We start from the raw sequence: 12,300 nt of genomic DNA on the forward strand, positions 1-12,300 counted from the left end.
CCAACATAATGGTTTTCAAGTCAATAATTCATTAAAACTTATTCAAGTCATCAGAGTGTCCCCAAACCCTAACAGTGAAAAAAGAGATAGAGTGCACGTAGCGCCATCACGCCTTGCCCTTGCCCTTGGGCTCAGATGTACCTGAAACAAATGAACAACCTGTAAGCGAAATACTTAGTGAGTTCCCCAGAGCATACCACACACCACATATACACATATCCTAGTAGCTAACTAAAACTACACACATATCACATAATTCATGCATACATAAAACTGCAAGAATGCCATGGGCTACCCCACATGGTCTTACATCCAATGCCATGGGTTACCCTACACGGTCCTTACCTAGGACTGCCATGGACTACCCCACATGGTCTTACCTCTAATGCCATGGGCTACCCCACATGGTCTTTGCCTAGGACTGATATGGGCTACCCCACATGGTCTTACGTCCAATACCACGTGCTCCCCCAGGGTCTTCATGAAAAACACACAATCACAAAAAGCCTTGGAAGATTTGAAGAATTTTTGGAAGAATACTGTAATTTCCTTCCATCTTGCATCTAAGACAATGTTTCGTACCACTAAACTATATTGCTTTTATATTACTTTGGCCATGCTTGGCTAAACGTTCATTTGGTTGATTAGGGTTTAACCCTTGGATGATTATTTGCTTTGAAGACTTATCATTACATTGTGTTTGAAGTTTATGGAAATGTTTTCTAGTTAAACATCTTGTTATGTTTATTTATCGTTGATCATGAGCTTGGATGAATGAATTCTTGTTTTTGTTGACTAATTTCTTGGTTAAGTAATGGACCTTCAAATTAGTAAGAAACAAATAGTTTATATGTTTGTTTTCATTTCATTTAGACCATGGAAATGCTACCTCCATAATGATAATGTAAGCATTTGATTATCTTTTGGACTTGGTAACTCTTACAACTTAAAGCTAATTGATTTTCACAAGATTTTATGCTTCATTGATTTTGTGACTTCAATTAAGGAAATGTGTTAAGAGCTCCTCTAACCATTTTAATTTCTAAGAAGAGTTGAGGCAATTTGTGCGTATAATTTTCTATAGCCAAGTTAAACCAATTCACAAGTGTTATTCCATTAAGTTTAATGATAAGTCAATCATATCATCCATGAGGTGTACCCCAAAATCAACCACTCTACTTCATTGAATTTAAGTCAATCTTTTACTTGTTTACTTGTCATGTTTTCATTCTAGCTAGTTTTAATTTTGTCAAACAATCGCAAAGAATTAAACACCCTCCCTTTTTACTTTTAATTTTATTTTGCAAGTATTTTACAAAGAGATTTACATAGAGATTTAAATTGAACCAATCTCCGTGGATTCGATCCCTTTACCACTATACACTATTATAGTGTGTAATATTTAGGGTATTTATTTTGTTGGCCTCGACAACCACCAATTTTTGGCACCGTTGCCGGGGATTGGTTTATTTTTAATCAATTTGTTTCTCTATGCCCAGATCTCAGCGTACAAATGACTTGATTTACAACCCAGAAATAAAAAAAGAAGCAAGTCGTTTGGTGAAGGAAAAGCGAATTAACCGTGGTGAAACTTCTAATCTTCACGGGGATCTGGAGGTTGAACCCGCTTCATCAAGTGATACGAAACCCGATTCTAGTCCCGACCCTCGCCAAAAAATTCCCGAAACACCACCACTACAAAAAAATCCATCCATTATTGAACCAATTGAAATGGTGGACGGAGGAGAAGTTCCCGAAAGAACTTTGAGGCAAATGATGGAGACCGGTGTTACACAAACTCCAACCGGTATTAATTACCTTGTTTTGGAAGGAGATTCGGAGTTGAAGTCAAGTTTAGTCCATCACCTCCCAACTTTTCATGGATTGGAGAACGAAGATCCGCATAAGCACTTGAAGATGTTCCACATTATTTGCACTAGCATGAAGCCACAAGGGTCAACCGATGACCAAATCAAGCTAAGGGCATTCCCCTTTTCATTGGCTGATAGAGCAAAGGATTGGTTATTTTATCTTCCTCCGGGGTCGATCAATTCATGGACCAACATGGCAATAGCTATTCTTGATAAATTCTATCCTGCTTCAAGAGTCTCAAGTCTTAGGCATGAGATTTGTGGAATCTACCAAGGTCAAAATGAGACTTTTAATGATTATTAGGAGAGGTTCAATAACTTGTGTTATAGTTGCCATCAACACCAAATTCCGGAACAACTCCTCATTCAACAATTTTATGAGGGATTGTTTCCAATGGAGAGAAGACTAGTTGATGCCTCAAGTGGTGGTGATGTCTTTAGTAAAACTCCACAACATATAAGACAACTTTTCAACACCATAGCCATGAATTCCAACACTTTGGCCTGCGCCAATACATGAAAAGAGACACACAACAAAAAGTCAGTGAAGTGGGATCATCGAACCTAGAGTCTCAAATCAAAGACTTAACCTCCGTTGTTCAAAAGCTAGCCTTGGGACAAACTCCACAAGTGATGGTTTGTGGGATATGTGCAACAATGGGACACCCTACGGATATGTGTCCCATTCTCCAAGAAGATGCGGAACATGTGAATGCCACGTGAGAGTTCCAAAATTACCACAACAAGCCATCCGGTTACCAAAATGCTTACAATTCAAGTTGGAAGCCAAATCTCAACATGAGCTACAACCCAAGACCATTGCCTCAAAATGCATTGGTTAGATCATCCTATCCGCCACCACAACCTCATTACCGACATCCACAAACACACTATCAATCCAAACCGCACCCCCACATCATCATCAACAACCTCCTCAATCTCAACCAAGTAGCTCCGGAATATCTCTCGAAGATATCGTCAAATCCCTAGCCACAAGCACCCAACAATTCCAAAAAGAGACAAGAACTAGTATATCTAACCTTGAATCGCAAATGGGAGATATAGTTACATCCATAAGAAAGTTGGAATCCCGTGGTAAACTCCTTTCTCAAACCAAAAAGAACCCAAATGTTAATGTGGTGACCTTGAGAAGTGGCAAACATGCCAGAGAAAGTAGTTCAAAGAAGAAGCCAAGGGAAGAAGAGGAAGAAATAGAGATCATTCCCATTGAAGAACCTATAATCAAGAACGATGCACAAGTCGGAGCCCCAATGAAGACTATCCCTCTAGTGACACCAATAGCCACTCAACCACCGATCCCTTCCCGACTTGCAACTTCAAAGAAGAATATAGAGGAGAAAGAGATTTCGGACACCTTCCAAAAGGTGGAAGTAAACATTCCTTTACTTGATGCAATCAAACAAATTACGAGATATGTAAAATTCTTGAAGGAGCTTTGCACCTACAAGAGAAAGTTAAAAGGAAATGAGAAAATCTCGATAAACGAAAATGCATCCGCGGTTTTACAAAGGAAGCTTCCACCCAAGTGTAAAGATCCCTGGACGCTCATGGTCCCTTGCAACATTGGAGATGTCACTTTTAGTAGTGTTATGCTTGATCTTGGTGCCTCTATCAATGTCATGCCATATTCGATGTATGAATCATTGAATGTTGGACCCTTCAGTGAAACCGGTGTCATAATCTCTCTTGCGGATAAATCAAGTGTCTTTCCTAGAGGTCTTTTGGAAGATGTCCTAGTGCAAGTCAACCAATTGGTCTTCTGGACGAATTTCTATGTGATTGACCTAGATGAACAAGTATCCTCAAAATCGGGTATAATCTTACTTGGGAGACCATTCTTGAAGACGACTAGAACAAAGATTGATGTGTATGTGGGAAGCTTAAAAATGGAATTTGATGGTGAAACAATAAGTTTTAACATTCATGATGCTATGAGGTATCCTAGTGATGTTTCATCTTTGTGCTTTATAGATGTTGTCGAACCATTAACTCAAGAACAGTTCGAGTTGTCTAATGATGACATATTGGAGATGGTTTTGAGCAAGGGGTTTGATTGTGCGAAATTAGCCAAGAAGTTGAAGCTCTACTCGCTAGACCCTGAAATTGTAAGATTAGTCAATAATTTGGAGATCAAGAATACCACCCAATTTAGTGTGAAGCAAATTGAATTACCTCAAACTCACATGAGATTGCTGCCCTCCCTTGTCCAACCGCCGAAATTAGAATTGAAGGTCCTTCCTTAACATTTGAAGTATGCGTACTTGGGAGACAACGAGACTCTTCCGGTTATCATTTCAACTCACTTAACCAAGTGTGAAGAAGAACAAGTCCTCAAGGTGTTGAGGGAACATAAAGTGGCAATGGGTTGGACGATTATAGATATCAAAGGTTTGAGTCCCTCCACTTGTATGCACAAAATATTAATGGAGGATGAATCCGCCAATGATGGAAGTGGTCAAGATAAAGATTTTAAAGCTCCTAGATGTGGGAATGATCTATCCAATCTCGGATAGCAAGTGGGCGAGCCCGGTGCAAGTCGTTCCAAAAAAGACGGGAATCACGGTGGTCGAGAACAACAAAGGCATGATGGTCCCCATCCGTGTGCAAAACGGGTGGAGAGTATGTATTGACTACCGTAAACTCTATGCAAGCACACAAAAAGATGATTTTCCATTACCTTTCATTGACCAAATGTTAGAAAGGTTGGTCGGAAAATCGCACTATTGTTGTCTCGACGGGTATTCCGGTTTTCACCAAATCCCGGTGGCACCGGAAGACCAAGAAAAGACAAATTTTACATGTCCATTTGGCACTTTTGCATACCATAGAATGCCATTTGGATTGTGTAACGCCCCGAACACTTTGCAACATTGTATGGTTAGTATCTTTTCGGAATATGTTGAAAATATAATTGAAGTTTTCATGGATGACTTTACGGTATATGGAAACTCCTTTCAAGAGTTTTTGACCAATCTCACCAAAATTTTAAAAAGATGCATTGAAACGAATTTGGTTTTAAACTTTGCCAAATGTTATTTTATGGTGAGTCAAGGTCTTATTTTGGGTCACATTATGTCAAAGAAAGGAATTGAGGTAGATAAGGCCAAGATAGATGTTATTCAAAGCTTACCTTACCCGACTTGTATTTGAGAAGTTCGTTCTTTTTTGGGCCATGAAGGTTTCTATTGACGATTTGTCAAGGACTTTTCAAAAATAACAAGACCAATGTGCCAACTCTTGCAAAAGGATGTTGATTTCGAGTTCAACGAGGCGTGAAAAGAAGCTTTCGACAAGCTCAAAGAGTTGCTCACATCCGCACCCATCATGCAAGCACCAAATTAGGATATCCCATTAGATATTATGTGTGATGCAAGCAACTATGAAATAGGCACCGTTTTGGGTCAAAAGAGTGGGAGGGCCTCCCACGTGATCTACTATGCATCAATGACATTAGACAATGCTTAAAGCAACTACTCTACTTTGGAGAAGGAGCTATTGGCCATAGTGTTCGCCTTGGAGAAATTTAGAAAATACCTACTTGGTACCAAGGTCATAGTGTATTCGGATCACGCAGCACTTAAGTACTTGATGACGAAGAAAGATGCAAAGCCTAGTTTCATCCGGTGGATTTTATTGTTACAAGAATTTGATTTGGAAATTCGGGACAAAAGCAGATTCGAGAACCTTGTTGCCGATCATCTAAGTCGGATCACTTCAAATGAAACTCCTCTCCCGTTGCGGGACGAGTTTCCGGATGAGCATCTCTTTTCCCTCACTCAATCTACTCCTTGGTATGCCGATATCGTTAACTTTTTGGTCACAAAGAGGTATCCCGACACATTCACACGTGCCCAAAATGACAAGTTGAAAAGTTATGCAAAATACTATGTGTGGGATGAACCCTATTTGTGGAAACATTGCCCCGATCAAATCATTAGGCGATGTGTACCCCAACAAGTGCACCGATCCATTTTGCAATTCTGTCATGAATTTGCTTGTGGGGGACACTTCGGACCTAGCTAGACTTTGAGAAAGGTCCTTACGTGTGGATTATTTTGGCTAACCATGTCATGCGATTGTTACTTGTTTTTAAAAAGTTGTGAACGGTGCCAAAGGACGGAAAACATTTCACAATAGAACCAAATGACCCAAAACCCAATCCTTGTTTGTGAAATTTTCGACGTATGGGGGATTGATTTCATGGGCCCATTTCCCGTCTCATTTGGCAACGTTTATATTTTGCTCGCGGTTGACTATGTTTCTAAATGGGTTGAGGCCAAAGCCACAAGATCGGACGATGCCAAAACGGTTATCGAGTTTTTAAAGTCTAATGTTTTTGTGAGATTTGGTGTGCCTAGGGCTTTGATTAGTGATCGAGGGACGCATTTTTGTAACAAGATGATGGAGCCTTTATTGAAGAAGTACAATGTGACCCACCGTGTTTCAACAGCCTATCACCCTCAAACGAATGGTCAAGCGGAGGTTTCGAATCGTGAAGTGAAATGTATACTTGAGAAAACATTGAATCCCTCAAGAAAAGACTGGAGTTCAAGGCTTGATGATGCCTTGTGGGCCTATCGGACCACGTACAAGACCCCGATAGGAATGTCCTCGTTTAGGTTGGTCTTTGGAAAACCATGTCATCTTCCCATGGAATTGGAACACCGTGCATTTTGGGCGGTCAAACAATGCAAATTCAACATCGATGAGGCGGGAAGGCATAGGAAGCTTCAACTCCAAGAGTTGGAGGAGTTGAGAAATGACTCCTATGAAAACTCAAGAACTTACAAGGAAAGGACAAAGCTTTTCCATGACAAGACCATTACCCGCAACATTTCGAGCCGGGACATAGGGTTTTGCTTTATCATTCACGATTGAAATCATTTCCTGGAAAGTTGAGGCCAAGATGGATAGGTCCGTTTGTTGTGCTAAAAGTCTTTGAGCATGGAGCGGTTGAAATTCAAAGTGAAGAAACGGGGCAAATCTTTAAAGTCAATGGGCATCGATTGAAACCTTTCTATGAAGGTTTTAACGCAAATGTCTTAGATGTCATCCAATTGGATGCCCCGGTGTACTGAAATCAAGAGGGAAGCATGTCTCGCCAAAGACGTTAAAGAGGGGCATTTTTTGAAAACTAAAAGTTTTCGTCTTTCCTAGTTCCGAATAAATGTCGTAGATGATCCATTTTTGTATTTAACTTCTATTCTTCTTCCTTCATGCGGTAAAAGAATGTTGGATTTGAGGACTCGGTGTTCGTATTGGTCAAAGAGCTAAAATTGAGAAAATTGGCAAAAGAACTCACGCGGACCGTGTGTACTCAAGGTTCCGTCCGCATGTTTACTCACATAGACCGCGTATTATCCCTCGAAGTGTCCGCGTCCATTATCAGCAAACAAAAGAGTTTCAGGGCAATTCACACGAACCGCGTGTACTCCAAGGTCCGTCAGCGTGTTTATTAAAACAGACCGTGTGTACTCGCAGACGTGTCCGCGTGAGCTGTTGACCAACATTGACCCAGTTTTGACCAGGTTTGATCGCGAATTAAACCCCCCCTTATTCACCAGCCAGCCCTTTCTTCCCTTCTTCTTCTCCATTCTTCTCTCTTAACCTCCATTAGTGCACTTCCTTCTCCACTAAAACTCAGTTTCCCGTCAAACTGCTGGTCGGAATTTCGCGAGACCACTGCCATTCTTCTCCAATTTCCGAGCTCTACAAACCCCACTAAAAAACCGGTTCAATCTGTTGTTGTATCTCGGGGCGCCACCACCACCGGCCAGCTCTGGCTACCTCTCGCGATTCCGACACCACCATTGTACTCCTCTTGGACAAGGCTACAAACCCCACCACAAATATCTCCCAAAGGTTGCCAGAAAATTTCACTGGAATTTCAAGCCATTACCGGTTTTGTCGGGTTTTCACGGTAAATTGCTTCTCCTGGGATATTGAACAAAGCTTAAAGCTTGGGGTGGAGAGTTGCAAGATTTTCAAATCTCGAATTTCCGCATGCAAATTTTGAACTTTCAACAAAAACGGGTACTTTCTTTCCTTTATTTTAATTGATCAAGATGCATGTCCGTTCATATGCTATTGCATCAAATGAGTTTAGGAATTATTTATTGCTTTGATTGTTGAATTGCTTTAGAAGTCTATAGAGAGTTAGTTGGTGATTTGGATTGACATATCATTTGTTGAAATTGTGGTTTGTGTAGTGGTTATTTTTCGTTCAAAAAGTCCATGTCCACATCTAGGAAGCGTCTGACTGCTGCCCGAGGCAAGGCCCCGGCTAGAAATCAAAGCGATGCTCTCGATATCCCAAGATTTCGGGATGCCAAGGCAGCTGAAAACTATAAGAAGAGCTTGCCTAGAAAGGTTGCATCCATCAAGTTCGTGTGCAAGCCCACACTCATATCGTTAGGGGTTCTTGAAGGGGTCACCCAATTGTTCCATAACATTGGGTGGGAAAACCTTCTCAACCTCATGGCGCACACTTACGAGCTCCCCACTAGAGAGTTTCTTGTTTATTGAGAGTACGATAGCGAAAAAAAGAAAGCCGCATTCCAACTTCTAGGGGACCGAAGGTACATTGATTTTGCAACGATAAACGACATCTTGGGCTTGCCTTCTTCGAACACATCCACAGTTTTTGACGTCCTACCTGCTGAGTTCAGTCACGAGACCTTTTGGACGGAAATCACCGGGGTTATCTTTTCGTGTGCCGGTCGGGATAAAGCAACCTCTATCATCCACCCATGCCTCCACATTGCCCATCACATCTTGGTGTGTACAGTTTTTGCCCGCAAAGAAGCAGGCCAGGTCACCAAAAATGAGCTCTTCTTCCTTTGGTGTATGACGAGGCGTGACAGGTCACCAATCCTGGACTTTGCTTCATTCTTTTTTCCATAAATGCGTACACATGAGATCTAAAACGTCTGGTGATATTTGCATTGGGGGATTTGTCACACTTTTGGCTCGCGGTCTTGACATCGAGCTCCCAGACGAATACCAGCCTATTGACAACAAAAATCTTTTGGATGAGCGCGCTCTCATAAACATGCACCACATCCGTCATAGGAACAGGAGCAGCTTCACATGGTATTGTCCTCAAGGGGTCGGGTATTTCGTTTTTCCGGACCCTTGAATCACCAACTTCACCTTCCACGATCGCACTCAGTGGAGACTCGTGAGGACCATCACTCAGTCAGTCAATGAGTATGTGCTCCAGGATCAAGATGATGACGAGCCCGACGATGAGCCCACCCATGGTCCACAGCACGCCCAACCACAAGCCCCTCCCAGGTACTACCCGCTCCCCCCAATTTTTTTCCGAGCGGTTCGAGGCTCTTTGTATCTCAAACCAAATCATGTCCCAACAAATGCACTATATGTGGGGGTGGCACCAATCCCAAAACCATTTTGAGAACATCCCACTTCCGCCTCCCTATCCATACCCTCCACCCACCCATCCTTATCCCCCTCCACCTTACCCTTACCCCTACCTCCAATACTTGTATCCTCCTCCTGATCCCCTGGTTTAGGTACTTTTGCCTCTCCCCAAGCATTGAGGACAATGCTTATTTCTAATCTTGGGGTGGGGTATTCCTTTTTCCTTTTAATTTATCATGCATTTTAATTAGGTTGCATAGCATTTTAGTAAAAATTGCATTCATTCTTTAAAAAAAAGATTTTATTTTCTTCTTTTTCATCTTTTATTTTTGCATGGCATTTAGCTTAGGGCATTAGCATTCATGCATTTTTGTTTTCTGTTTATTCTCACCTCTCTTAGATGCCATGGAACAGGTTCATAGTTAATGTATCATTATTGGTCCAGGATCTTGTTGCTATCTCACCCATCAAACCGGGACCACTAGTTGCAGTTTGGGATTTCATACTTGGGATCAGATGCCGGTAGCTTAAAGGGGTAAGTGGTCATGTCCAGGTAGTTTTCATGAATAATTATGCATACAATACTAACGACTGTAGGATACACTATAGCAATGGATGTCTTAGCCTTGCGGTCACTACCGCCGAGAGGATCACACTTGATCATGTTTGAACCATTAGGATGAAGCACTGGTGCTTGTCCCCGAGTAGAATCCATATCCGGTCTCTTTACATCACCATATCTTTTTGCGATTTTCTTAGGATTTTAGAGAGTCTTTTAATCCACATTTGGACATTTCATCATTTTTGAAAAATCACAAGTTTGAAAAGGAGCTTACATTACATCTTTATGCTCCACACATGGTCATTTTTACACTTAGACCATTCAGATTATATTACTACCCTTTTGGTTCCACTTACACACTTTTGGGAACCAAAATTTGAGTCAAAGGGTTTTCTTGTTAAAATTTTTGATTGTTATTACATTACCTTCAAGTCTAGTTAAACAATATATATATATATATATATATATATATATATATATATATATATATATATATTCAATTGTTGAACACATTTTCCAACATCTTGGTCACCCAGCGTTTGATATTCATTTGTATAGGCCAGTTTTATTGTATATAGATCGAGCTGTTTTTCGAAAAGTGGTGATGTTAGGGAGACTGTTGAGTCGGATACTACGGGAGGTTTGGGCCAACACTAAGTGAGCCGATTCTTATAACGGTGCCTGAGCGATTAAACCTAGTTACACATGAGAGAAACCGGCAAACTTGAGATCAGAGTGTGCACTTAAAGAAGATCTCCACCCGAGCCCATCCAGTTGCTTGCTCCCTACTACAGATGTTCTTCATTGTATGCATGTTTGATTGAGGCTACGACTGACCATCCCTCCTTACTCACCTAGAGGAGTTGTCCTGCTGTGGTTTATGGTTCCATTGTCATCGGATGAAAAAGTTGTGAAATAGCAGCGAGGTCAATTCTGACCATGTTGACTAACTTTGAACAGGTTCCATGGTTCTATCCATGCTTTTTATTTTTGGGTAGTTCGTCCCAAGTTCATTTTAGCCTTGTCTTACTTGAGGACAAGTAAGGTTCAAGCTTGGGGTGATTTGATAGCTTCATTTTATTACTTCTTTCTGTAGTTTATTTTTAGTTAAAACCGTTTCATTTTAGTTAATCATCATGCATATTTTCTCTTTTTGCTATTTTTCTCCTTTACCGGGTCTTTTCCAGTCTTTTGAGTTTATTTGCAGGATTTATCAAAGACTTTTTGTCATTGGTGGCTTAGAAGGATGCGGGACTTATGGAGGCTTGCGGTTTGCTTGTGGATTTGGAGTGGTGCGATTGGGCTTGTTGCTTGCATAAAGAAGAAATCAATTTGGACTTAATTTGTGAGCAAGGATGATGATGAGGCGACGCGGAATTGAGCTACAAGAAAATTGAAAGAGTATTGGGTCAATCATTAGAAGGCTTTGGAATGGCACAAATGGGCTCTAAAGAGTTATGATTGTGGGCTGAAGTTGAAGAATTGAATATTGGGCTAGAATGCATGTTAAATGGCCCAAGTCTCACATTCAGCGTGATCCACACGGTCCGTGTGGACTCATACGCGGTCCACGTGAATAGTGCTGAGCTGATTCCGGGTTTGACTTGTTGACTCTATTTGTGGAAGTTTGGTGGGTGGCTTTTGGCACCTTTTTGAATCCGGAAATCAGCTCCCTTTTGCTAAAGATTGGAGCCATTATTGGGAGAGGACTTGAAGAACATCCACCATATTCTCTCTCAAAAAGCCTTGGAAGATTTGAAGAATTTTTGGAAGAATAGTGTAATTTCCTTCCATCTTGCATCTAAGACAATGTGTCGTACCACTAAACTATATTGCTTTTCTTTTACTTTGGCCATGCTTGGCTAAACTTTCACTTGGTTGATTAGGGTTTAACCCTTGGATGATTATTTGCTTTGAAGACTTATCATTACATTGTGTTTGAAGTCTATGGAAATGTTTTCTAGTTAAACATATTGTTATGTTTATTTATCTTTGATCATGAGCTTGGATGAATGAGTGCTTGTTTTTGTTGACTAATTTCTTGGTTAAGTAATGGACCTTCAAATTAGTAAGCAACAAATGTTTTATATGTTTGTTTTCATTTCATTCAGACCATGGAAATGTTCCCTCCATAATGATAATGTAAGCATTTGATTATCTTTTGGACTTAGTAACTCTTACAACTTAAAGCTAATTGATTTTCACCAGATTTTATGCTTCATTGATTTTGTGACTTCAATTAAGGAAATGTGTTAAGAGCTCCTCTAACCATTATAATTTCTAAGAAGAGTTGAGGCAATTTGTGCTTATAATTTGCTATAGCCAAGTTAAACCAATTCACAAGTGTTATTCCATTAAGTCTAATGATAAGTCAATCATATCATCCATGAGGTGTACCCCAAAATCAACCAATTCTACTTCATTGAATTTAAGTCAATCTTCTACTTGTTTACTTGTCATGTT

The 12,300-nt window shown here is 40.6% G+C and overlaps 1 protein-coding gene across 1 annotated transcript; it reads left to right on the top strand.

Annotated features, from left to right (window-relative positions):
- The first annotated feature begins 2,923 nt into the window (after nucleotides 1-2,923).
- Nucleotides 2,924-4,135, top strand: LOC145049422 (uncharacterized). Its single transcript, XM_078997835.1, has one exon. The coding sequence runs from the start codon at nucleotides 2,924-2,926 to the stop codon at nucleotides 4,133-4,135; it is 1,212 nt and encodes a 403-aa protein (XP_078853961.1).
- Nucleotides 4,136-12,300: the final 8,165 nt, after the last annotated feature.

Source organism: Lactuca serriola, chromosome 5 (genome assembly GCF_051521515.1).
Source record: "Lactuca serriola cultivar US96UC23 chromosome 5, Lser_US96UC23_V15, whole genome shotgun sequence".
Taxonomy (NCBI): Eukaryota; Viridiplantae; Streptophyta; class Magnoliopsida; order Asterales; family Asteraceae; genus Lactuca; species Lactuca serriola.

Coding starts and splice junctions, on each gene's coding strand:
- LOC145049422 (XM_078997835.1), top strand. CDS start 2,924: ATGGGAGATATAGTTACATCCATAAGAAAGTTGGAATCCCGTGGTAAA.